This window comes from Portunus trituberculatus, chromosome 50 (genome assembly GCF_017591435.1).
Source record: "Portunus trituberculatus isolate SZX2019 chromosome 50, ASM1759143v1, whole genome shotgun sequence".
NCBI classification, from domain to species: Eukaryota; Metazoa; Arthropoda; class Malacostraca; order Decapoda; family Portunidae; genus Portunus; species Portunus trituberculatus.
Window position 1 is genome coordinate 518,443 of NC_059304.1, and position 25,173 is coordinate 543,615.

At 41.4% G+C, this 25,173-nt stretch overlaps 2 protein-coding genes across 3 annotated transcripts in view; one reads left to right on the forward strand and one right to left on the reverse strand.

The window, feature by feature from the left end:
• Positions 1–14,997, forward strand: part of LOC123500167 — an 82,346-nt gene extending 67,349 nt beyond the window's left edge. The window contains exon 11 of one of the 2 annotated variants that reach the window (XM_045248872.1): positions 14,671–14,997. In XM_045248872.1, coding sequence (XP_045104807.1) covers positions 14,671–14,724 — 54 coding nt within the window. In that variant the 3' untranslated portion in view covers positions 14,725–14,997. The remainder of the gene's footprint in view (positions 1–14,670) is intronic. The other variant, XM_045248871.1, reaches the window with a different exon arrangement.
• Positions 1–24,761, reverse strand: LOC123500166 (splicing factor 3A subunit 1-like). Its single transcript, XM_045248870.1, has 5 exons — positions 24,559–24,761; positions 15,474–15,641; positions 7,413–7,594; positions 2,482–2,709; positions 1–1,784 (listed from the first exon to the last, which is right to left on the reverse strand). The coding sequence occupies exons 1-5, from the start codon at positions 24,635–24,637 to the stop codon at positions 33–35; spliced, it is 2,409 nt and encodes an 802-aa protein (XP_045104805.1). The 5' UTR covers positions 24,638–24,761; the 3' UTR covers positions 1–32.
• Between the last annotated feature and the right edge of the window lie 412 nt (positions 24,762–25,173).

Here is a 25,173-nt window from a genome sequence, read left to right on the forward strand (position 1 = left end):
TATATATATATATATATATATATATATAAAACTTATTTTTTACGGCCACCACGTTCTTTAAGTTGAAGTTGAATGACAGTGCCATGTCCTACATTATAATATGCAAGTGATTGAGAATCCTTGAAAAACAGACCATCTCTAGCCAACTTTTGTTTGCCTGGAGGAAGACCAGTCTCATCATGAACTTTGGCCTTAACCACAGACACTGGATCAGTCAGAGGAAGAGTAAGAGTAAGTGTCTGGCCAGAAAGTCGCCACTCTGGTTTGTCTGTCACAACTGGCACTGCCACTTGGAATTTAACAGGACCAGAGAATCTGCGGGTCCATTCTGTTTCAGGCACAAGTGTCTCCTCAGTACGGGCTCGTTTGGCAGCAGGACCTTCATCTTCATCCTTATCTCCCCCTCCCATATTTCCCATTCCTCCACCAACTCCTGGTTGTGACCCAGCAGGTGGTGCAGGCTGAGGTTGTGAGGCCATGAAGCCCCCTACAGGAGCAGCTGGGGGGCCAGGCATAAATCCACCAGGTCTGGGGGCCATCATAACAGGTGAGCGGGGCACTACCATCACACCACTTCCTGGAGGAACCATGGGAGCCATTGGGGGAGGAAGTGGAGCACCGATGTTCACTGCCATCATTGATTGAGTAGGATTTACAACTGCAGGTTTTGGGGGAGGTGGAGCTGGTGCAGGCTGAGGGGCAGATTTTGGTGGTGGGGGAGGAGGCTGTGGTTTTGGAGGTGCTGGTTGGGGTTTAGGTGGCGGTAGGGGGGCAGGTCGAGGTACATTAGTGGTCGAGGTGGTGGAAGATGGTAATTTAGGCTGAGGACCAATCTTTTCTTTCTCTTGATCAGGAAGTAGCCCTTTCACTTTGTGAATCTGGTGAATCTGCTCATTGATGGAAATATTTGCCCGAGCAGCTCTTGTGGCAGCCTCCATGGATCCAGTGTGCCCATCCCACGTCACCTTCTCCTCTCGTTTTTCCTCCTCTCCAATCTTTTTACCAATTATTGTTTCCTCATCTCCAGCACCGAAAATATCAGTACGGCGTTCTGCTAACTGCTTCAGTGAGGAACGAATGGATTCTCCTGTTGCAAATACAGTGTCTTGATTGGTCTTCTCAGCCATCTGACGATCTCGGTCTTCAAGCCAACGAGGATCCAACATGTTAATTCTTAAGTGCTGACCAACCTTGTCAGGTGCAATACGCTCACCAGTAATTGGTGAAACAAGATATTGGTCTGAGGAAGTAGCACCAGCAGATGGGCGAGGCTGTTGCCGAGGATCATAATCTTTGACCACAACTTGACCAGCAACAGGTGGGGCAGGAGCTGGTTGAGGTGGTTCTCTTGGTAAAGGCGGTTGAGGCACTTTGATGTCTGGTTGAGGAGGAGGCATCTGTGGTTGAGGTGGTGTGTCTTCATCAGAATCTTCCTCTTCACTGCTTTCTTCCTCCATGTCCTGCACCTGTGTGTCATCCCGATCACCAGGAGCACCTTGCTCTTCCTCTGGTTCCTCCTCATCATCGCTTCCCAAAACCATGTCTGTGTCAGGAGTAACACCTTCATCTATGCGCTCTTGGAGGAGGACACGTCGGCCTACTTCAGCAGGAGAAGTTGGTGGTGGAAAAGAGCCAACCTCCCAAGGCTGATAGTCAATAGTTTCAACCACTGTAAAATCATGCCAGTCAATTGCAGCATATTCCAGCCTTTCCCTTTCAGCATCCTCTTCTTCCCGCTTCCTAACAGCTGCCTGGTGGCGTTCCCATTCCACACGCTGGTTAACCTGCAAGACATGTTATGTTATTTATTGCAGCATCCTGCATGACTAGCAATCTGAGATTAAAATACCACTAAGACTTTCTCCTCATCTAACACAGCTCTTCTACTTCCACTTCAAGGATATCAGCCCAGCATTCAGATAGGAAGACAATGCCAGGTTCTTCAAAGAAATAATCAAATATACTCTTAGCAGAGAGTGAACCAACAAAATGTCATGCTTATCATTACCTCTCAGTTTTATGAAATATGATAAACTCCTAATAGCAAAATAAATGCATAACAGCAAAATATTAATAGTGTAGTCAACAATATTACTATTATGAGAATTGTCGTAAAAACAGAATCCACAGAAGTACTTACAATAAGTTTGATAGACTTTATAAAGGAACCAAGCCATCACATTTCACAGAATTGCTTTGCTTGCTTGATGGTTTCAGAAGTTCCTCCTACTTTGCCATTCAGTGTAGGCACCATAATACATTGGTGTAATTTATAGTTCCAATGGAAGTAAATCAGAATTGGCTTACAAATTCATACAAACTCTTACACCTTGGATGTTTCCAATGAACAATTGATAGTTTTCTCTCAAGGTCAGTGTCATATTCTTGAATCCTTTCCCAATCTACTTGTGCTGCATCTCCTTGCAGCAAAGCTGAGAATTCACTTATAAGTAATGGTCATAATTCAGTTTGAGGACTTACCTGCTTCATGACAGCATGGGCACTCTGGGCTTCTTCCTTGAGGCGTTTCATTAAATCTTTGGGTGGGATTAGAACTTTCGTGTACTGCTCCAAGAGGCGTGTGAAATACTGGAACAAAGAGTGTTGGGGTCTCAAGAAGTCAAACTGATTATTTCTTTGCTCTCGGTTCATTAGCGTTGTTAAGAACTGCCTGCCGTTACGTGCCACAAACTGTGCCGTCAGCCTGACCTGAGAGAATGGAATATAAAAAAAATTATTAAATAAAAGCTTACTCCAGATTAGTATTAATGTAATACTTAAATATATGTATCCAATTTAACAAAGTTCCTCTCAGTCCTCCTATCCTCTCTAACTTCCAAAGTAGTCTGCCGTGAGGGACTTTATCAAAACCTTTTTTTATGTTCAGGTGTATCATGTCCACCCATCCATCTCTACTCTCCAGTCCTTCTATTACTCTTAAGTAGAAACTTACTAAGTTCGACACACATGATCTTCCTGTCCTGAACCCAAATTGTCTGTTTGATATAACCTGTTCTTCTTCCAAGATATTTAACCCATTTTTCTTTGATAACAATTTCACATATCTTCCCCACAACACTTGTAAATGACACTGGTTTGTAACTTAATGGCTCAGTTGACTTTCCACTCTTGAATATTGGGATTATGTTGGCTTTCTTCCATTCCAGTGGTACTCTTCCTTTTTTTAATAAACTTGTAAACATTTCCCAAACTGGATCTAACAGCTGCTCTTTACATTTCTCTAGTGCCCAGCCTGATACACCATCTGGCCCCATTGTTTTTCTGACATCCAAATTATCTAGTAATCTTCCAACATCTTAGTGCACTATGATTTCCTGCAATCCTCAGCAATGCAATGTCCTATTTGGTTCTGTAAATTTCTCTTCTTCAGTGAACAGTTCTGAAACTCTCATTCATTATTTCACTCATTTCCTTTGCTGTGTGGTATGTCTTCCCTCGTTTAATTATTTTTTCTATTGTTTCCTTATTCTTTATCTTACCATTTATAAATTTGTAGAAAAGCTTAGCTTCATCTTGCTTTTTTGCACCACATCTTTCTCAAAGTTTTTCTTCTCTCCTTACTCTAATATATTAATTTCTCACATCCTTATACTGCTGTCAGTCGTTTTCATTTCTCTGCTTTTTGAGTTTCTTCCAAGCTTTATCTTTTGCCTTTTTTAGCCTCTATACATCTAGCATTGTACCAAGCTAATATATTTTTCTTTAATCTATAGAGAGGTATGTATTTCTTCACTCCTTCATTATATTTCTGTAGGAATATTTCATTTCTCCCCTGTATTGTCCTTCTGCTCATAATGTTCCTCCATTCAATATAAGCAAAAAAAATTTCTAAAGTTTTCAGAATCTGCTCTTGCATAATTTAATCTCTCTTTTTTGTAGTCTTCTCTGTATCTTATCCCGTCCTCTTCCTGCAATTCCAACATTAATGTTCCATAATCACTTCTTCCACTGGACTAAGGTACTGTATGCTGGGAGGGGGCTCTGGCTTCTTTGTGAATACTTGGTCAAGCAACAATGGTTCTTCTTCCCCTCTGTACTGTATTGATTCTTCCACCCACTGATCCAATGTATTCACCATAGTCACTGTAACACCTCTTCACTCCACAATCCAGCATTACCCATTACTTCCATCTCTCTCCAGTTAACTCTTTTACAGTTAAAGTCTCCTACTAATAGTATTTTTCCATCTCCCCCCATCATATTATCTAGGCATTTAATCACCTCTCTTTGCATTTCCTTATGATCCTCATTTCTTTGTGTATTTGTCTTCTGTGGCACATACATAACTATGATTTTCCTTTTTTTCAATTCCTATCTTGATTGTTACTTCCATTACTTCCACATTGTCATCACCATATTGCACTTCCTTCATACATATATTATCACGAACCATTATTAGCACTCCTCTCCCTTTTCCCTTCCTGTCTCTTCTCCAGTTATTATATCTCTCTTCTTTACAACTAACAAGGATCTCCTGCTTTAGTTTTGTTTCTACTATGCACATTACAACTGGTCTTTTTTTCTTTCAAATAATCTTTAACCTCCAACTGGATAACAACCCATCTATAATAGTATGTCACTCTTAATTTCTTGCCTCTTCCATGACCACCTCCTCCTGAAAATACTACTTCTTCAGTCTCCTACCTAGAACCCTTTTACTCGATCTCCATCCTTTTCTCATTTTTTTTTTTTTTTTCTTAAGCTTCATTTCTTAGCACTTTCTCCTTTTCCTCTCTTCCAGGTTCATATCTCTTTTTATCCACACATCCTTAAATTCAGTATCATCAGCCAGTTTCCTTTTCCCTGTCATAATCTCCTCCAATCGCTACCTTCAATCTCATTCTCACTTTCATTGGTCTCTTTCCCCCTTCACTAAACCTTCCTAATCACTTCCTCCACTTCCTGGTCCAACTCCTGTGCGTTGCCTTGAACCTGTTTGATCATAGTTTTGGCTAATTCTCTCTCTTCTCGCTCTCTCTCACAAACTTGTTTGGATTTTTTTTCCTTCAGCCTAAAAATTAAGATACATTTCCTCTTATCCAGTGTATCCCTCACTAGATCTTCTTTCTCCTTAATTACTTGCATAACGGTGTCTTTTGTCTTTTCTTGTATTTGTTTCCTTACTACCTCTGAAAATCTAACTTTTTCTTCTTCCCGTTCCTGTTTCCAGGCATTTCATAATTCCTCCAATTTGCTTTCACCCATTCCACTCTTTACTTATCCTCTCCTGTATTTTTTTCAGTAGGCTCCTTAAGGATTCTTCATAGTAGCAACATGTAGGCAAGCCTTTAGTATATAATTTTGTTTCTTTATCTCTTGCATCTCCTCCTTCATCTATTGATTAATTTCTCTTACTTTCTCACATTCCTCTAATCTCACTTTTAGTTCAGTGTTTTCTTTTATTAACTTTTTTTTCCATCATACATGACATCACTTCTTTCATGTATCTTATCTCCCTTTCCACGTTTATCAGCCTCTTCATGTTACCTCTTTCCTCTCTAAATCCAGAAAAATTCTTGTCCGTGTTAACATCACCCAGTCTCTTCAGGCCAATGAGGAGTTTTCAGAACTAATCCATCAGATGTCACTGCTGCTACATGTCCTTTGCTGACATGAGCTAAATTATTGCTATTGATTATTATGATACTGTTGACATTCTGCATCTACTTTTAAATATCCTGTATGGATAATTTTGGGAGAAGTTAGTCAAAACAAATATTTTTGTGATTATCTTCTAATACTGCTATCAATATCTTAAATACAGCATAATACAAATCCAAAATCTATTGATTTTGACAATGAAAAAGGTAAAAACTTCGACTGTACTATATAGTATGACCCACCTTACTCTGTGATATATGGGTATAGTTATTTTAATGAGAATTTTAGCATCGCTTTCATCAAGATCAAGAAGTTGCATAACAATCAAGCAAAGAATAAACATATCACTGGCCAGCTGTAGAGTGAGGAGAGAGAAATACGTGAAGGTTTTCCTCCTCCTCATGACATAGTGGCATGGACTTACAGCAGGAATTAACTATTTGTCTCACAGTGTGTTTGTTAATGTTAAGTTAAGTGACAGAGATATATTGTCTTCATGTTTACTGTCGACTGGATTAATACACTTCGATCAAGGGTGTACTCTTTTGGAAATGTGATGACCAAATAAATCTCAATGCCAATTCACAAGAAAATAAATTTGTATACATTTATTCATGAATAGGGTTTGATTTTGCCTGTGTTACTATTTAAAAAGAATTATGTAGAAAATATATTATATCAACTTATTGCATCTCTTTGTTTATAGAATGACACTGCAGGTGTATTCTATATTAGCCCTGCGAGAGTGAAGGGTACATGTATTGTGCTGCCACCTGGTGACAAACACTAGTTCTGAAAACTCATTACAATACAATTGAGATATTTTGGTTATGCTTATTGCCCGTCTGTACTGCCAACTCGCTTTTGCAGCAATGTTTTCTGCTCATGTAATGTCACACTATTTACTGACCTTTTTTTTGTCTGAAGAAAGTGCAGTTTTAATTTATGGTTAATGTTTATGTGTGAATGGTGCCTGCATCCTTTCCTCCCTCCCTCCTCCATCATTTACCACAATTACCAGAAAACATCTGTGTCCAAGGCAAGAACATTAAATAAACTTATGCAGTTTTTATTCATGTATGTTTATACACTGATACAGTATGCATGTATACGCAACTGAAAATTTCTCCCATCTCCTACTTGCTCCACCAATGCTTTGCTCACGGAGGGAGGAACAATGTAAACAAACCTCTACAGCTATTCTCTCCCTCCCTCCCTCCCTCCTCTCTCTCTCTCTCTCTCTCTCTCTCTCTCTCTCTCTCTCTCTCTCCCCTACTTAAAACTTAATTTATTCAATGAATAATGTTTACAGGATCATCATCAAGATCTTCTGTGATTATTAGAGCACCCAATCTTCTGTGGGTGGCTATATTTGTACACTCCAGCAGATCAACATGAGGGTAGCATCCCATGGAATGCACCTTTTTAGATAAATATACTTTATAAGAGTAGTTTATCAGTTTATATTATCTTTTATGTTTAATTATGTTTCTGTGCAATAATTACTATTTATAAATACTTTTTTCTTGCCTGAAAACACATAAAAAAGATATGAGTGCTCTTTTTGGGGAGACTGGAACAGATTTATGGCATTTCAATGGGAAAATTTGTTTTGAAATAAGATGCTCATTAACTCCTGAAAACTGGGAATGAGGAATAGAAATGACAATGAGTAATCAAAAGTTCACATATAGATAAGTGTTATAAAAAGTTAAAACAGGTAGCAGTGTTTTTTTTTTTTTTTTTTTTTGGGGGAAAAGATTTGTCAAATTTTTTTGAGCAAGACATACCACATCCAAATCAAATGCAGATATTGAAGGGGGATCTGCAATGAATTCATAATCTGGTGGTGGTTCCTTGGGGGCAGTTGCCTCCAAGACTGCTGAACGTAGTAATTCTTGTTGTTTGAGTTGCTGCACCTGAGAGACAGTCTGTTGTTGGGGACGTCCTGGGATAGAGGATTCCTTCTCACCTGGTGGAAGAAATGTCAAGTCAACAACAGATTACACAGAAACCTGATAAGTGGTAGACATGAAAAGTTACTGCTTTCTACTTACTTTTATAACTTAATCTTTATATAAGGTTGTTTTCAAAAGGATAACATTTACATTGTGAATTGGCAAAGGCTTTAAGGGGTGTTTACACGAGGCAATATGCAGCTGCACACCCCACGGGGCAATTTGCAGTTGCTTGCAGCAGCGTTTATGCTGGGAAACCACTTTATTGGTCTGATCAGCTGGTTTTCCCAGCAATTTTCCAGGATAAAATGATGACTATGAATATTAAATTGAAAATAGGAGGAATATTGTTGGAAAGTAGTAGTGTAGTGGTTAGCACGCTCGACTCACAATCGAGAGGGCCGGGTTCGAGTCCCGGCGCGGCGAGGCAAATGGGCAAGCCTCTTAATGTGTAGCCCCTGTTCACCTAGCAGTAAATAGGTACGGAATGTAACTCAAGGGGTTGTGGCCTCGCTTTCCCGGTGTGTGGAGTGTGTTGTGGTCTCAGTCCTACCCGAAGATCGGTCTATGAGCTCTGAGCTCGCTCCATAATGGGGAAGACTGGCTGGGTGACCAGCAGGCAACCGTGGTGGTGGTGGTGGTGGTGGTGGTGGTGGTGGTGGTGGTGGTGGTGAACACACACACACATGTTTGATAAAGTGTCACATGCAAGATTACTGTGGAAGTTAGAGGAGAAGGGTGGCTTAAAAAGAAGCACATTGAGATGGATGGAAAATTATTTGAGGGGGAGAGAAATAAGGACGGTAGTTAAAGATATGAAGTCCAAGTGGAGAGCAGTAGAAAGCGGAGTGCCGCAGGGGTCAGTGTTAGCGCCAATACTTTTCCTCATATATATAAACGACATGCCAGATGGAGTGAACAGCTACATAAATCTGTTTGCGAACAATACGAAACTGTGCAGAGTTATAAAGCAAAAAGGGGATTGTGAAATAGTGCAGGAAGACCTAAATAAGATCTGGGAATGGAGTAAAAGTGGGAAATGGAATTCAATGTGGACAAAAGCCATGTCATGGAAATGGGAAAGAGTGAAAGATGACCCGTGGGAATCTATAAGATGGGAGATGGAGTAGAACTGGAGAAAGTAAAAAAGGAAAAGGACTTGGGAGTGACGATGGAAGAAAACAATCAACCGGTAAGCCATATTGATAGAATTTTCAGAGACATATAATTTGCTAAGGAATACACAGGAGGAGGTAGTAGACACCTACCGAAACAATAACTTACTCCCAGTGAGATCTAATAGCACTAGTTCAGGAGGTGCTGTGAACCTTCCATTAAAGCTAGTTGTGATCTCGTTGAACGTTTCCCTTTGTGTCTCACAACTCAAGGGGGTAGTCACAGCCTACCCTCTAAAGACAGCTCTCCTTCTTCACACAAAACTACATGCACTTACCACACATACACCCTTCACTCCAAATCTAAATTTAAAAGAAAAATGGGACCCAAAATACAGGACAGACTTACCAAAATAAATCTAAATTTAAAAGCCTACCCTTCCATTAAAGCTAGTTGTGATCTCGTTGAACGCTTTCCCTTTGTGTCTCTCAAGGGGTAGTCACAGCCTACCCTCTAAAGACAGCTCCTTCTTCACACAAACTTACTACATTCACTCCAAATCTAAATTTAAAAGAAAAATGGGACCCAAAATACAGCACTTACAGCTCTCCTTCTTCACACAAAACTACACCCTTCACTCCAAATCAAAATTTAAAAGAAAATGGGACCCAAAATAAACAACGCCTCGGAGTCCCTCTGGGAGGGGACCAAAATGTCCCCAGGTCGGACACCTCTCCTGTTGAAGACCACAAATGCCTTGACACCTCCCTCAACTTTTTTTACATTAACTTCTGCAACATTCGCAATCTTGGATGTAATTTTCAATCTGTGGAAGACCACCTCTCCTCTACTAAACCTCATCTCCTTTTCCTCACTGAAACACAGCTCAACTGACAGTAGCCCCTTCTCTGTTCCCTCCTACTTTCTCTATTCTCATTTTCATTCCAAAGCTGGATGTTGCGTCTATGTACGCAACAACTTAACTTGCTCTCTTGAGTCTTCCGAATTTTCCTCCATCTGGCTACAACTTAACAGTCACTCTCAAACTAAATTCATCTGTGCTGTTTATCTCTCCCCTAACTCTTCTGACTATAGTAATTTCTTCGACTACTTAACTTCTAAAGTGGAGCACATTCTGTCCCTCTACCCTTTCGCTGAGATTTCCATTCTTGGAGATTTCAATGTTCACCACCAGCTTTGGCTTTCCTCTCCCTTCACTGACCACCCTGGTGAACTAGCCTTCAACTTTGCTATCCTCCATGACCTAGAGCAACTGGTGCAACACCCTACTCGTATTCCTGACCGTCTTGGAGACACGCCCAACATTCTTGATCTCTTCCTCACCTCTAACCCTTCTGCTTATGCTGTCACCCTTTCATCTCCGTTGGGCTCCTCCGATCACAATCTCATTTCTGTATCTTGTCCTATTTTTCCAATCCCTCCGCAGGATCCCCAAAGCGAAGGTGCCTCTGGCGTTTGCCTCTGCCAGTTGGGGGACCTGAGGAGGTATTATGCTGATTTTCCTGGAATGATTATTGCTTCCGTGTCAGAGACCCATCTCTTTGTGCTGAACGCATAACAGAGGTGTTAGTATCTGGCATGGAGGCGTACATTCCTCATTCTTTTCTCAACCTAAACCTTCTAAACCTTGGTTTAACTCAGCCTGTTCTCGTGCTATACATGATAGAGAGGTTGCCCACAAAAGGTACTTGAGCCTTCCATCTCCTGAATCTCATGCACTTTATATCTCTGCCCGGAATCATGCCAAGTCTGTTCTTCAACTTGCCAAACACTCTTTCATAAATAGGAAATGTCAAAATCTTTCAAACTCAAACTCTCCTCGTGACTTCTGGCATCTAGCCAAAAACATCTCAAATAACTTCACTTCTTCATCTTTCCCTCCTTTATTTCATCCTGATGGCACCACTGCCATCTCTTCTGTCTCTAAAGCTGAACTCTTTTCTCAAACCTTTGCTCACAACTCCACCTTGGACGATTCTGGGCTTGTCCCTCCCTCTCCTCCTCCCTCTGACTATTTCATGTCTACAATCAAAATTCTTCGTAATGATGTTTTCCATGCCCTTGCTGGCCTAAACCCTCTTCCAACTTTGTCTATCGACTTCTACCTTTCCTTCCTGCTGGAAGTTCGCCTACATTCAGCCTGTTCCTAAAAAGGGTGACCGTTCTAACCCCTCTAACTACCGTCCTATAGCTTTAATCTTCTGCTTGTCTAAAGTTTTTTAATCTATCCTGAATAGGAAGATTCTCAAACATCTGTCACTTCACAATCTTCTGTCTGATCGCCAGTATGGCTTCCGTCAAGGTCGCTCTACTGGTGATCTTCTGGCTTTCCTTACTGAGTCTTGGTCATCCTCTTTTAGAGATTTCGGTGAAACTTTTGCTGTTGCGTTAGACATATCAAAAGCTTTTGATAGAGTCTGGCATAAAGCTTTGATTTCAAAACTGCCCTCTTACGGCTTCTATCCTTCTCTCTGCAACTTTATCTCATGTTTCCTTTCCGACCGCTCTATTGCTGCTGTGGTAGACGGCTACTGTTCTTCTCCTAAACCTATTAATAGTGGTGTTCCTCAGGGTTCTGTCCTGTCACCCACTCTCTTTCTATTATTCATTAATGACCTTCTTAACCAAACTTCTTGCCCTATCCACTCCTACGCTGATGATACCACCCTACATCTTTCCACGTTCTTTCAGAGACGTCCAACCCTTCAGGAAATTAACAGATCACGCGGGACGCCACGGAACGCCTGACTTCCGATCTTTCTAAAATTTCCGATTGGGGCAGAGAAAATCTAGTAGTTTTCAATGCCTCAAAACTCAATTCCTCCATCTATCAACTCGACACAACCTTCCAGACAACTATCCCTCTTCTTCAATGACACTCAACTGTCTCCTCTTCCACAATGAATATCCTCGGTCTGTCCTTTGCTCATAATCTTAACTGGAAACTTCACATCTCATCTCTTGCTAAAACAGCTTCTATGAAATTAGGTGTTCTGAGGCGTCTCCGCCAGTTTTTCTCGCCCTCCAACTGCTTACTCTGTATAAGGGCCTTATCCGTCCCTGTATGGAGTACTCTTCGCATGTTTGGGGGTTCCAGTCACACAGCTTTGCTTGATAGGGTGGAATCGAAAGCTCTTCGTCTCATCAACTCCCTCCTCTGACTAACTGTCTTCAGTCTCTTTCTCACCGCCGAAATGTTGCATCCCTTTCTATATTTTATCGCTATTTTCATGGTAACTGTTCTACTGATCTTGCTAACTGCATGCCTCCCTCCTCCTGCAGCCACGCTGCACAAGGCTTTCTTCTTCCTCTCATCCCTATTCTGTCCAACTCTCTAATGCAAGAGTTAACTAGTACGCTCAATCATTCATCCCTTTCACTGGTAAACTCTGGAACTCCCTCCCTGCATCTGTATTTCCGAATTCCTACAACTTGTCTTCTTTTAAGAGGGAGGTATCGAGGCATTTGCTCCCCTAATTCTGGCTGACGGTTTTGGCACTTTTAGTACTCTTTGGAGAGCCAGCGTTCAAGTGGGCCTTTTTCAAACTTTCTTTTTTTTGCCCTTGGCTGGTCCTCTTCCCTACGTAAAAAAAAAAAAAAAAAAAAAAAGAAATTGGATTAGCATTTCACTACATGGACAAAGAAATGATGAAGAAATTGATAAGTACTATAATAAGACCCAGATTGAAATATGCAGGAGTAGTGTTGACCCCTCATAAAAAGAAACACATAAGGAAGTTGAAGAGACTACAAAAAATGGCTACAAGAATGGTTCCAGAATTTGAAGGGATGACATATGAGGAGAGACTAAAGGCTATGGATCTACCAACCATGGAACAGAGAAGGGAGAGAGGGATCTGATACAAGTTTATAAATTGATCAACGGAATGGACACAGTGGATAATGAGAAACTGATCCTGAGAGAAGAATATGACATTCGAAGCAGAAAATCGCATAGTAAAAAGCTGAGAAAGGGAAGATGTCTGAGAGATGTTAAAAAAATATAGTTTCCCACAAAGATGTGTTGAGACGTGGAACAGTTTGAGTGAAGAAGTGGTGTCAGCAACGAGTGTGCATAGTTTTAAAGAAAAATTGGATAAGTGTAGATATGGAGACGGGGCCACACAAGCATAAAGCCCAGGCCCTGTAAAACTACAACTACGTAAATACAACTAGGTAAATACACACACACACACTTCACTTAAAATAAAAAATATGGTGACTCCTACATCAGCCTCAGAGCTCCTTTCTTAGAAAGTGACCATAAATGTCCCCAGATTGGAGCACTTTATCGGTGTTGACCCAAAATGTATTGACCTCTCTCAACTTATTCTTCATTAACTTTGCAAACATTTGCAGTCTTAGATCTAATTTTCAATCTGTGTTACACCACCTCTCCTCTGCTAAACATCATCTTTTCCTCACCAAAACACAGGTGTCAGAAACAACTAACAGTAGCCCCTTCTTTATTCCCCCCTACTTTCTCTATCTTAATTTTCATTCCAAAGCTGGATGTTGTGTCTTAGTGCACAACAACTTACTTGCTCTCATGCCCACTCTCTTGAATCTTCCGAGTTTTCCACCATCTGGACTAGACACACAAGTCACTCTTTAACAAAATTTATCTGTGCTGTCTCTCTCTCCCCTAACTCCTCTGACTATAGTAAATTTTTTGGCAATTTAGAGATGATAGTGACGCTTTTTCTCAACCTAAACCATGTATTGCCTTAACTCAGCCTGTTCTCATACTATACATGATAAAGAGGTTGCCCACAAAAGGTACTTGAGCCTTCAAGCACCTGAATCTCATGCACTTTGTATTTCTGCCCGCAATCATGCCAAGTCTGTTCTTCAACTTGCCAAACACTCCTTTATAAATAGAAAGATGTCAAAATCTTACAAAACTCCCAACACCCCTTGAAGATTCTGGCATCTGGCCAAAAACATCTCCAATAACTTTACTTCTTCATCTTTCCCTCCTTTATTTCATCCTGATGGCACCATTGCCATCACTTCTATCTCTAAAGCTGAACTCTTCTCTCAAACCTTTGCTAATAACTCAACTTTGGATGATTCTGGGCTTGTTCCTCCTTCTCTTTCCTCTGACTATTTCATGTGATCAATCAAAATTCTTTGTACTGTTTTCCATGCCCTCGCTGGCCTAAACCCTTGGAAGGCTAATGGACCTAATGGGGTCCCTCCTATCATTCTCAAAACTGCTTCCGTGCTTGCACCTTGCCTGGCCAAATTCTTCAAACTCTATCAATTTCTACCTTTCCTTCTTGATGGAAGTTTGCCTACATTCAACCTATTCCTGAAAATGGATGACTGTTTTAATCCTTCAAACTACCATCCTATAGCTCTAACCTCTTGCTTAAGCTTTTCTAATCTATCCTCAATAGAGAGATTCTTAAACATGTCACTTCACCATCTGTGCTTTCATTTAGAAGCATTTTTCTTATTAATCTATTAATAAATTATGTTCTGCAATAGTAATAGGACTGGTTTTCTTCATAAAATTTTCCATGTTGCTAATGGTGGAACAGTGAGGCTGCATGGTCTGGAATGTGCAGCTCAATCAAATGAGGTGTTGGTAAATAAACACTGCTACCAACCACCACCAAATTTTACTCGTTTTTTTTTTTTTTTTGTTAAACACATTAGTAATAAATATGAATATGGGATTATATTCCTGGCATACAAACTTACAAAAATATCACATTGAATTATGATTTTCTTATTTCCTGGACAAAAATGATGCACAGGTGAGAACGTGTGTTTATTGTTTCCATGATCTAGTGAAGTATTAATCCCTAAAATAAGCAGACTTTCCAGTAGCCAGGAATGTAACCCCCCTATTGCAATCATGTGAAACCTGCTGGCTGCTCCAGCAATTCATGACTGCATGCTTATGTAAATCCTCCACTTATACTAGATGGCCTTTCTGTTGCAGCACTTCCGATTTATCCATGCTTGGGCCCAGTACCAACATGCATTGGCTGGATAACTGGGAATGGACAGATACTCCAAAAATCCCAACTACAACCCAGGATTTAAACTTGAGATATCTGGCATCTGGCATCTGGCATGCTACCACCATCAACTTGAAATATAAATAAGAATCCATTTATAACTAACTAATGTTACATGGGTTATACTTTTTCAGACTGTAAAAATAATGTAATCACACAGTATGAAAATACACAAGTTATACATATCATCAAACTCTTCAAACATATTATGCTGTTGCTAATTACAAATTGCCTGTTAAAAATCTTTACTGATGAGCTATGTAAATGGTAATCACGCTTCTTTTTTTTTTTTTTTTTAAACCATGTGGAAGCAAACTTGTATGTGTAACCAATTAAACATTTAAAGATTAGAAACCCAGGTTTTCCATTTCTTACTCAACCTTCGTAAAACATTCATGCAGGTCAGGTTCATGAATTTTAAAGTAATTTGATTTTTTTTTATACAGTATCATAATGTAGAAATTAGACAAAAAATCAATTTGGTGCTACTCTATTAAATTTATGAACAGTGAACTTAGCCTAAAGCTCCTCCTAAGGAACTATCTCTTCATATGGAACTAGGATAATAGTAGATCTAATTCATGATAGGGAAAAGCATCAGCAAACCATACCAGATTGCCCACAATTTTGATTTTGTGATTTTCTTACAAAAAAAACTTTACAAAGAAAATATGTAATGGATGAAAAAAAAAAAAAAAATCAGTGGCAGTGCACTTCAACATACCTGTTTTCCCAGTGCGACAGTCATTGACCTTGTGCTGGTAATAAGCATGGTATGGATCACCAGGATTGAGGAAATTAAACTTAGGATTGTTCTGTTCATGCTGTCGAATCCGAGCCTCAAACTCTGGTCCATTTCTTGCAACAAAATTTGCAGTCTTGTCAACAATGTCTGAAAGTTAGAAGCTAAGGAAAACAAACTTTAGTTTATAAAACTTTACAGAAATTTCCTTCAAGGTCTCTATCCATATATGTATCTAAAATACTCAGCTGTGACCCAATTGTCTTTTGAAGGCTTTTGAGTAAATAGACTAAATTCACATGCAAAACAAATTTTCCTGTACTGTATTTTCTCAGCATATGACACAAAACTCTTACTCTGTTGCAACAATCAATGAAGTGAATTTCTTCTAGTCTTACCATCTGATTGCAACATGGTAGCCCAACAGATAAAGTATATTCACCTGGTTGATCACCCCAAATTACATTCAAGGTTCATTTATCAATTATGCATGGATGAGTAGTTCACAATTGCAGACACACCAGCCAATTAAGTTACATAAAACATAGTGAGCTACATTGAATAATGAGCAGAATAATTCTATCATTCTCACTAGTCAAAATCTGGTCAGTGTTGTCAGGAGGTAGAAATGTTGGCCTTGTTGTCCACTGGTTAAGACCCAAAGTGATAAAGAACTCCATAAAGTTTGCACAAAGGTAGATAATTATTAGCTATGGCATCACCACAGTGCCAGGTATGTCAGGGAGGTTGAATTGCCGAGTATCAAGACTTTTTTCGAAAGTCAATGGTTAAGAAGACACTGGACAAGCTTGACATTGTGTGGGCATAAGAAGGAAAGCAATGTCACTCACCACTACATAAAGTTTGAAATCAAGCAGATATGCGATATAAACATTTCTACAAATGGCTAAAATAAATATAAAATTCATATACTACTATATTTGATGGCTCATAAGACACACCCAGTTTTGCCACACATTGGAGAGAGAGAGAGAGAGAGAGAGAGAGAGAGAGAGAGAGAGAGAGAGAGAGAGAGAGAGAGAGAGAGAGAGAGAGAGAGAGAGAGAGAGAGAGAGAGAGAGAGAGAGAGAGAGAGAGAGAGAGAGAGAGAGAGAGAGAGAGAGAGAGAGAGAGAGAGAGAGAGAGAGAGAGAGAGAGAGAGAGAGAGAGAGAGAGAGAGAGAGAGAGAGAGAGAGAGAGAGAGAGAGAGAGAGAGAGAGAGAGAGAGAGAGAGAGAGAGAGAGAGAGAGAGAGAGAGAGAGAGAGAGAGAGAGAGAGAGAGAGAGAGAGAGAGAGAGAGAGAGAGAGAGAGAGAGAGAGAGAGAGAGAGAGAGAGAGAGAGAGAGAGAGAGAGAGAGAGAGAGAGAGAGAGAGAGAGAGAGAGAGAGAGAGAGAGAGAGAGAGAGTAGATCGCGGTGCCTCTGTTCGCCCACGAACCTCTCCTCAGACCACTTCAGGAGATTGGAGAAAAAAGAAATCTAAGAGGGAAGTGCAGCAGGACGCGAGGAGGGTGTCCAGCGAAGGACTGAGGACTCACCAGGCCACCAAGCAGACACAAAAGCGAGCCAAGGCAAAAGTGTGTGAGTACTGCTCACGGAAAGGACACACTTCTGCTACTTGCCACGCCAGAACTGACGATTTACGTCAGGAGCGTCTCCTACAGCGGCTTCTTACGGTGGAAAGATACACAGCCACACCCTTCCCACCTGCAGCGCCTCAGCCCGCCCACCCCCTCACTTCATTTCAGTCCTTGCCACAACCTCGCCCACTCCTTCCTCAGCCTGGTATCTGGAATCAGAACCAGGGGCGGCAGTGGACCACTCCTCTTCACCAGTACCAGCAGTCGGCCGCGGACCCTAACCACCACCTCGGACTAGCAGGCCTCGCTCACTACCATCCCTCACCATGGTACAGCCAGCTTGCCCCGCCGCCAACTAAAGGTCGTCTCTAGCAACGTCCGTGGTCTCCGGACTAACCTTGCAGACTTATACCACAACTGTGTGCAACGACACAATGCAGACGTTGTTGTGGTGACCGAGACATGGCTGAACAGTGAGGTGGAGCCCACGTATGGCAGGATGCAGGGCTTCACCCACTGGGTGAGGAGGGACCGACAGGAGCGAACAGGAGGTGGAGTGGCTGTCTGCTTCAAGGAAGGAATGCAGGCCCAGCTACTCGACATAGACACGCCTCCAATGATGGAGATGATGTACTTCCGAGTAATGCTGGCAGACCGCTCAGCCCTCCTGCTGTGTGCCCTGTATCGCCCCCCGCGACAAGGGCCTGACTCACTCCTGTACCTGACTGAGACCTTAGACAACCTGATGATGGCACACAGCTGCAGCCACGTGCTGATTGTGGGGGATCTCAATCACCACCTGGAAAGAGACGCCTACGAGAATCTCCTGAGGTGCAGGGTCTGACAGATCATGTCACCTTCCCCACACATGAACGAGGAGGGACATTAGACCCTGTCATCTCAGACTACCAGGAAGACAAGCTTCAGTGTCATCAGCTGGGGCTCGTGGGCAGCTCTGACCATCACGCTGTACTGACACAGCTGGAAGTGGGCGTGGCTCAGGACGAGGCCACCACCCGCACCATCTGGCTGTGGAACAAAGCAGACTGGGCTTCCCTGCGCCGCGACCTGACCCACACCCCATGGGCCACTCTGCTACAGGGAGGAGCAGAGAGTGAAGCACTTGCACTCACCTCTCACCTTCTCGCCCTCCAGAGACGCCACGTCCCACACAGGGAATACACCACCAGATCGACGGATCAGCCATGGTTTGGCTACCGTTGCCGTGTTGCTGCCGAGGCAAAGTATGCTGCCTGGCTCCGCTACAAGAGGAACCCGACTCGGCGCAACAAGGACCTGCACAGGGCTGCATGCAGGAGGATGGTGGTAACCAGCAAGTGGGCCTTAAAAAAGTGGGAGGAAAGCCTGCGCCGGAAACTGTGTGGCACTGGCGTAGGAAACAAAACTTGGTGGTCTCTTGTTAAGGACAAACAAGGAACTGGCCACCAAGAATCCATCCCTCCCTCAGCAAGCAGGACGGTACTGTCGCCACCAGCAGTAAGGAGAGGGCACAGTTGCTGGCTTCCTTGTTTGCTGGAAAATGAAGGTCGGGAATCCACAGCAGCCACCGCCTCAGCTGGTCCAGCAATGTGAGAAGACTGTCACCATGGTGGAGGTGACGCATCAGCAGGTGAAGCGATTATTGCGGGGCTGGACACACAGAAAGCCACCGGCCCTGATGACATCAGCCCGCACCTGCTGAAGCGATGCTCCCAGGAACTGGCTGCCCCTCTCACCCAAGTTCACAACTTGTGTACGGGAAAACGTCTGGCCTTCAGTGTGGAAGGAGGCTCGAGTAGTTCCTGCACACAAAAAGCTCCAGGACGGACCCAAAAACTACAGACCCATATCCCTGTTGTCAGTGGTGGGTAAAGTGTTTGAGAGGGTCGTGGCAGAGGTGGTGTGTAGCCATCTCAAGGACAATGCCCTCCTCTCAGACCAACAGTTTGGGTTCAGACCTGGAAGGTCAACCTCCGACCTAATGATGCTTCTCACCAGGCATTGGCAGGACGCCCTCGACGACGGCAAGGACACTATAGTGGTTGCTTTGGACATAGCAGGAGCTTTTGATAAAGTATGGCACAACGGATTACTAGAAAAGCTTCGTGCTAAAGGCATCCAGGGTGGCTTGCTACGACTCTTGGGAAATTACCTGCAGGACAGAAGCCTCAAGGTGGTTGTCAACGGGCAAACATCTGAGTCCCTGCCTGTGGAGGCATCAGTGCCACAGGGTTCAATTCTTGGCCCACTCCTGTGGAATATCTACGTGGATGATCTTCTCCAGCTACTGCCAGGAGTCATGGCCTATGCTGATGACTGCACCCTCTCCTATACCTATCCACGCCAGGACAGTGGGCGGGCTGCTGAGGCCATCAATCAGCAGCTACGAGTGATAAAGGAGTGGGGTGCTCGCTGGCAAGTGACATTCGCGCCGGAGAAGACACAAGCAATGGTTGTCTCAAAGGCAGATTTAATCTCTGAATATGAAGTGAAGGATTTCATTTAACATTTTGAGGACTCATTAGCAGCACAGGCATTTTTATTTATAGAGGTACCCATATTAGGGCCCATATCACCACCCAAGTGCATCTTTGGTGTAAGGCAATTACACCACCAAGAACCTGGGTACCATGGTGACATGTAGGTAACTTTAAACCACTTGACATATGACAGTTTCAAGATGGTATATGATGAGGATTCAAACCAACACATGGACGTCTGCCTGATTCCATGCTCCCCACCTTATCCACTATGCAACTGCCTACCTAGATCATTATTAAATACCAATATTTTGCATTTAAAAACTTCAATATTTGCCAGTAGCTGACATACCAATCCTGTTGCGAGATGTAAACATGTATTCAGCATATGGTGTCAGCTGTGATTATGCAAGACTATAGGGGTAAAGGAGAGTTCACACATGTCAATATACAACTGAAATTGCAAGTTGCTGGAGTTTCCAACTGAATATCAATGCCTAGCAACTGGAGGAACCAGTCACAAAACAAAACCCACATGTTGGTCTTGTTCAGTCAATTTGCAACTTTGTTTACGTTGTAATGTCACAGAGAAAGGTTTGAAAATATCCAGACGTAGAGATGTTGGAGTTGGTGAGGGAAAAAGAGTACATCTGAGAACCTAAAAATGCATTACCTACAGGTAACTGTCGATTTACATGATAGATGCTTTCTAAGAGGCATCGCGTGTATCAAAATTTGCGTAAAACAAACATGTAATTCTCATAAGAAACAATAGCTAATAAGGGGATGCGGGATGTGATTAAAAAAAATTTGTACAAAATACTCTACTTATTTGGCTAAATTAACATGTTTTTATTATTTACCATTCTAAATACTAAAAGTGTATTTAAAGTAAAGGGAAAAGCAAGAAATAATAAGAGAAAGCAAAAAATAATAAGAGAAAACAACAAAACAAAGAGATTCCGTCTGTACTCTGTGCTGGCAGACTGCAAATGAGGCACGAAAAGAGGAAGGAGCAGCGGAGCTCCCACCTATCAGCCAGCTGCGGAACTCTCTGGCGTGCAGTTTGAAATTGCGTCTGGCACTCAGTTTGAAAATGCGGTTGGACCAAATCACGTATAAACAAACCGATCACATAAATTGAATTAATTATAATATTTTTTTCAGTCGCATAATAACAAAAACGCATAAATTAAACACCCGTAAATCGAGTTACCTGTATACAGCAAAAAGAAAAAAGCTTATGCAAATCGATGTTCAATTAGATAGCTGCTACTCTCCAAAAACTGTTTCCCTCTCGTATGTAGGGTGTTGTTGGAGGGAAGGATTGAATACTTTGTGATCATTTAATTTGATCGTCACCAGAGTTTGTTTGTTTGTTTGCATTCACTTCCTGCTAACCAGCTGACACTTTCCAGTCACTATGTGCGAGCTTGTTCCAACTAGAAAGGCTCCGTCAATACCTCTAGCGACTTGCAATTTCAGTCACATATTGACATGTGAGAACTCGCTGTAATAATCATAATCTTTTTCTTTTTTTTATCATCATTCTACATGTAATTCTAATGCAGTATTTTAATACATTTTCAAACCCAAAGCATGTGTGAAAGCAGATTTACTAACCATTAATAAACCTAATTATAGTGTAATAAGGCTGGCCTTCTGATCATGTGAACTGAGAATCTAGCAACCCTGTTAGTGAGGGAAGAGATCTGGGTGGAAGAGAAAGATTAGTGTCACTCCTCCTCAAGAACCCTAGTGTTCAGTTGGCTTTAGAACAGATGGAATCTATGTGAACATTGCATTTAAGGTCTGTGGAAAGAGGAACACCAATAAGTACACAGTGCATGGTGCCTAATAAGGACGTACTTTAGGGCATCACGCATTGTGTACATTCTGGATTACACTTGGGTCAAGTTAGATTGGATGGTGGTCTGACAGTTTCAGAAGTTTTCATCCCTGTAGTAGAGAAGTGTCATTTTATGTATCTTAGGATTCTCTCACAGTAGTTTGATAAAATGCATACTTACTGGTCTTTGATATCTGAGATCAAGCCAATAGGTATGCACCCAGCCCCAGCCTTTTGTTTCTAGGAAGTCCTAATGCATTTTTTTCATGCATTGCATGATAAAATGAATCTACAAATGGAAAAAGTTGTAATTTTCAATTAGAAAACTAGTTATTACATATGAAAAGAAGTTGCAATTCTTGGGTTTTCATAATAAAAACATTTTTACATCTTAACTTATAATTGTGTATTATTGCAGTTTCAGCCAATACACCACACGTAACTATACACATTCTCACGGTCTACATCACACTTCTACGAGCATTTCTAACCCCATTTTACCCTATCAGAAATTACTAATAACTTCAGCACAAGCCTTCAAATGTGCGGTGTTCGGCGAGTTTTCTCTAAGTCCAGCAAGCTGCAGCAAGCCACGGAGCTCCATCACAGTCGGAAATGAGCAGTACACTGACTTGCATTTGTTTATAGCTAGGGTTTGTGGGTAACTGCTGAATAGGATTCTTATTGTGTCTATAGTTCTTTTGTCCAATGACGTGCCACCACCTCTTAACAGCATGAGCTGCACCAATGGGAATTTGCTATATGTATTCATAGGCGGGACACAGCTGGGCAGACAGGTGCACAGACATCTGTGTGTGCAGTTCAGCCATGGCCACCAGTGACGCTATAGTCCTGTTCGTCTAAAAATGTGGATTGGGTGCGGCCTCCATGGGAAATAGCGGGAGTACAGCGTTGCCATACCTTTAATCCCTCATTGGCTACCCTCCCTCTCCCTCTTCCTCCCTCTCTCTTACCCCTTCCTCTTCCTCCCCCTCTCTTTCTTCCTGGTCAAGGACACCAGCTGACCTCCCATCACCTGTATGGATGGCGGGCATGATTGGTGTTGCTGCTGTGAGGATTTGAATGTAGTTTTTTTTCTTACTTATGTCAGCTTATTTTAAAGTACTTTCCTTCACGATATAATCTAATTATAACTATGGAACTATTTACCCATCCCAAACTGCAAGGAAACCTCTTTATAAGTATATTATTTTTTTTTAGCAACACTGTAGAATATGTATGACACGTTTCTTGCCAGGCTTATGAATATATTATCAATAATAAGTTTACTGTTCTCTCATATGTTGTAATACTAAGGTTAAATGCGTATGTATATTTGCTGACCATATTTGCTAAAGTTTTACTAATATTAGAACTCTGCTGCATTGCTGGCTATGAGACATGCGGCACCACTGTACAGCAGGAATTCCCCAACACAGCCGCACCCAATCCACATTGTTGGAGGAGCAGGACTATAGTTGTAAAGGTTGCGTATTTGATTACTGGGAAATCATCGCTCCTGCGATGCAAGTCAGTGTACAATTGAGAAGAGGACCAGCCAGGACCTTTATCCTTTCGTTAAGGTATTGTGAGGAGGGGTATTGGTAGAGGTAGGGCATATTGTGTGAAGCTATAAGAGAACCGGTGTGGGGGGAGGAAAGCTGCCCCAAAGCAAGGATATGTTAGGTCAGGTTTATGTTAGGGTTAGGTTAGTGTTGTAGGGGGTCCAGAGGGGCACAGCCCCCCCCCGGTTAGGTTAGGTTAGGGTAGGTTATGTTACGTTTTTGTACTCATGAATTTTGTGATTTTCCTTTTTTTCTCTTAAAAAATGGATATTTTTTCCTTAGATTGTTTGGACTCCCCCAAATTGTCTCATTTTTGCTTTCCCCACCCAAAAACCCTGCTTTCCCAGGAGGTCCCCAAGCTTGTTAGACTTAGGGAAAAAGAAATTTAAGATAGGGTGTATTGGCTCAAACTGCAAATTTACCTATAATCGTTGCTGCATCTCTTCAGTCATAACAAACCTATAAGCTTGAAAATGAGACCAAGTTTTTATGTCCAAATGTTATCATATCCTGTGAAGTTTTTAAATGCAAAGTGTGTACCTGATGAACCACTGCATACCTATTGGACACTTCACCCTGTCCTCACTGTACTTCACAGTTACAAGGTTTTTCTCATGCGTTTGACTATTATTGACATTTTTACTTTTCAAAATCAACACACTCTGCCAGAAACAGTTAGATTAGTTTAATTTAGTTTTTATGTTAGATTGCTAGCATTAAATCTGCTTTTGGTTTAGTTGATCGGGGAAACAGATGGAGGCACTCAGAAGAGGACCAAATTTCGCACACTAAAAGTCTAAGGGGACAATTTTGCAAACTTTTACTGTCAATAATAGTCAGTCCCAAGAAAAAAAAATAATAAATAAATAAATAAATAAATAAATAAATAAAAAAAAAAATAAATAAATATATATATATATATATATATATATATATATATATATATATATATATATATATATACATACACACACACACACACACACACATATATATATATATATATATATATATATATATATATATATATATATATATATATATATATAGTAAGTATACTACCCAAACATATACGAATGTCATGAGTTACAGACAAGGTTATTATCAGTAAGTATTACATGTACCACAAAGATCACTGGAACCATTGTTGTAGGCTACACTAAGACTAGTTATAAACTGGAAGGCTGAGGCCAGGCTAACTTGGCCAGTTGTTTACGTTCTGGATTTCCATGTTGCCAATAAGGACTTCCCATTTAATATTCTCCTCTACCACGGCTTTCACCACTTCTAGAGTGAACCATGAGTATGTCAGTTAAGTATGGGAGTCATCAATTAGGCTTACTAGATTATTGTTGGAGATAGGCCAAGCAACCTCAGCAGAACCCGTACTTATGCCTTTCAAGTGATCTGCGATAAACAGACTGCAATATAAATTAATCCATGCCTCAACTAATTCAGTCTTCTGATGGAAACACTTAATCCAAACAGCCAATCAGGTGAGACAAGGACTCTCATCGGCCACAATTATCATAAGCCGCATCAGGCGCCACGCAGGGGAACTGGCCCGCCTCGCCTCACCACGACAAAAGGATACTCCTCACTTCAGGCGGCGGATAAATAAAGCCCACCACATTCTTCTTCTCCTCGGCGGGCGGTCCTTCCACTGGCGGCATGGCTAGCCTCGCAGGAGGGAGACAGCTAAGGCCTCGTTTCACACAAGTAAGAACAAATCGCCTGGAGAGTACTTCCTATACTCCTAACACTGTTGCCACACCGTCATCTCCTCCGTGGCGGACCAGTCAGTCCATGCGACGCTTGTTTATTACTTATTTTTTTCCCATTTTTCCTTTTTTCAAAAGAAAGGATATTTTTCATAATTTTGAGTCTTAATATTGGTTTACAAAATTGTATATGCATAATAATTTCATATGTTTCAGAACACCTAACTATCTTATTTAGATACAAATTCTCTTACTTTAATATTCACTAGTAAATTAGAGAATAATTTCTACTACCTAAAAATACACATGCTCTCCAGCAAACATTCAGTAGTCCCCATATACAATAAGGGACCTTATATTTCATATATATAGATACAGGATCCCTGAAGATTGACCACAATTCTGGTAACACTGCAGCAAACGTTTTTTTTTTTTTTTTTTTTTTTACTGATATTGATTATTACTTAAGATGTTACAAAGAAACTGGT

Coding starts and splice junctions, on each gene's coding strand:
- LOC123500166 (XM_045248870.1), bottom strand. CDS start 24,637: ATGCCGCCAGTGGAAGGACCGCCCGCCGAGGAGAAGAAGAATGTGGTG. Junction 15,642..24,558: donor TCCGCCGCCTGAAGTGAGGA/GTATCCTTTTGT, acceptor TCTAACTTTCAG/ACATTGTTGACAAGACTGCA. Junction 7,595..15,473: donor CTGTCGCACTGGGAAAACAG/GTATGTTGAAGT, acceptor TTCTTCCACCAG/GTGAGAAGGAATCCTCTATC.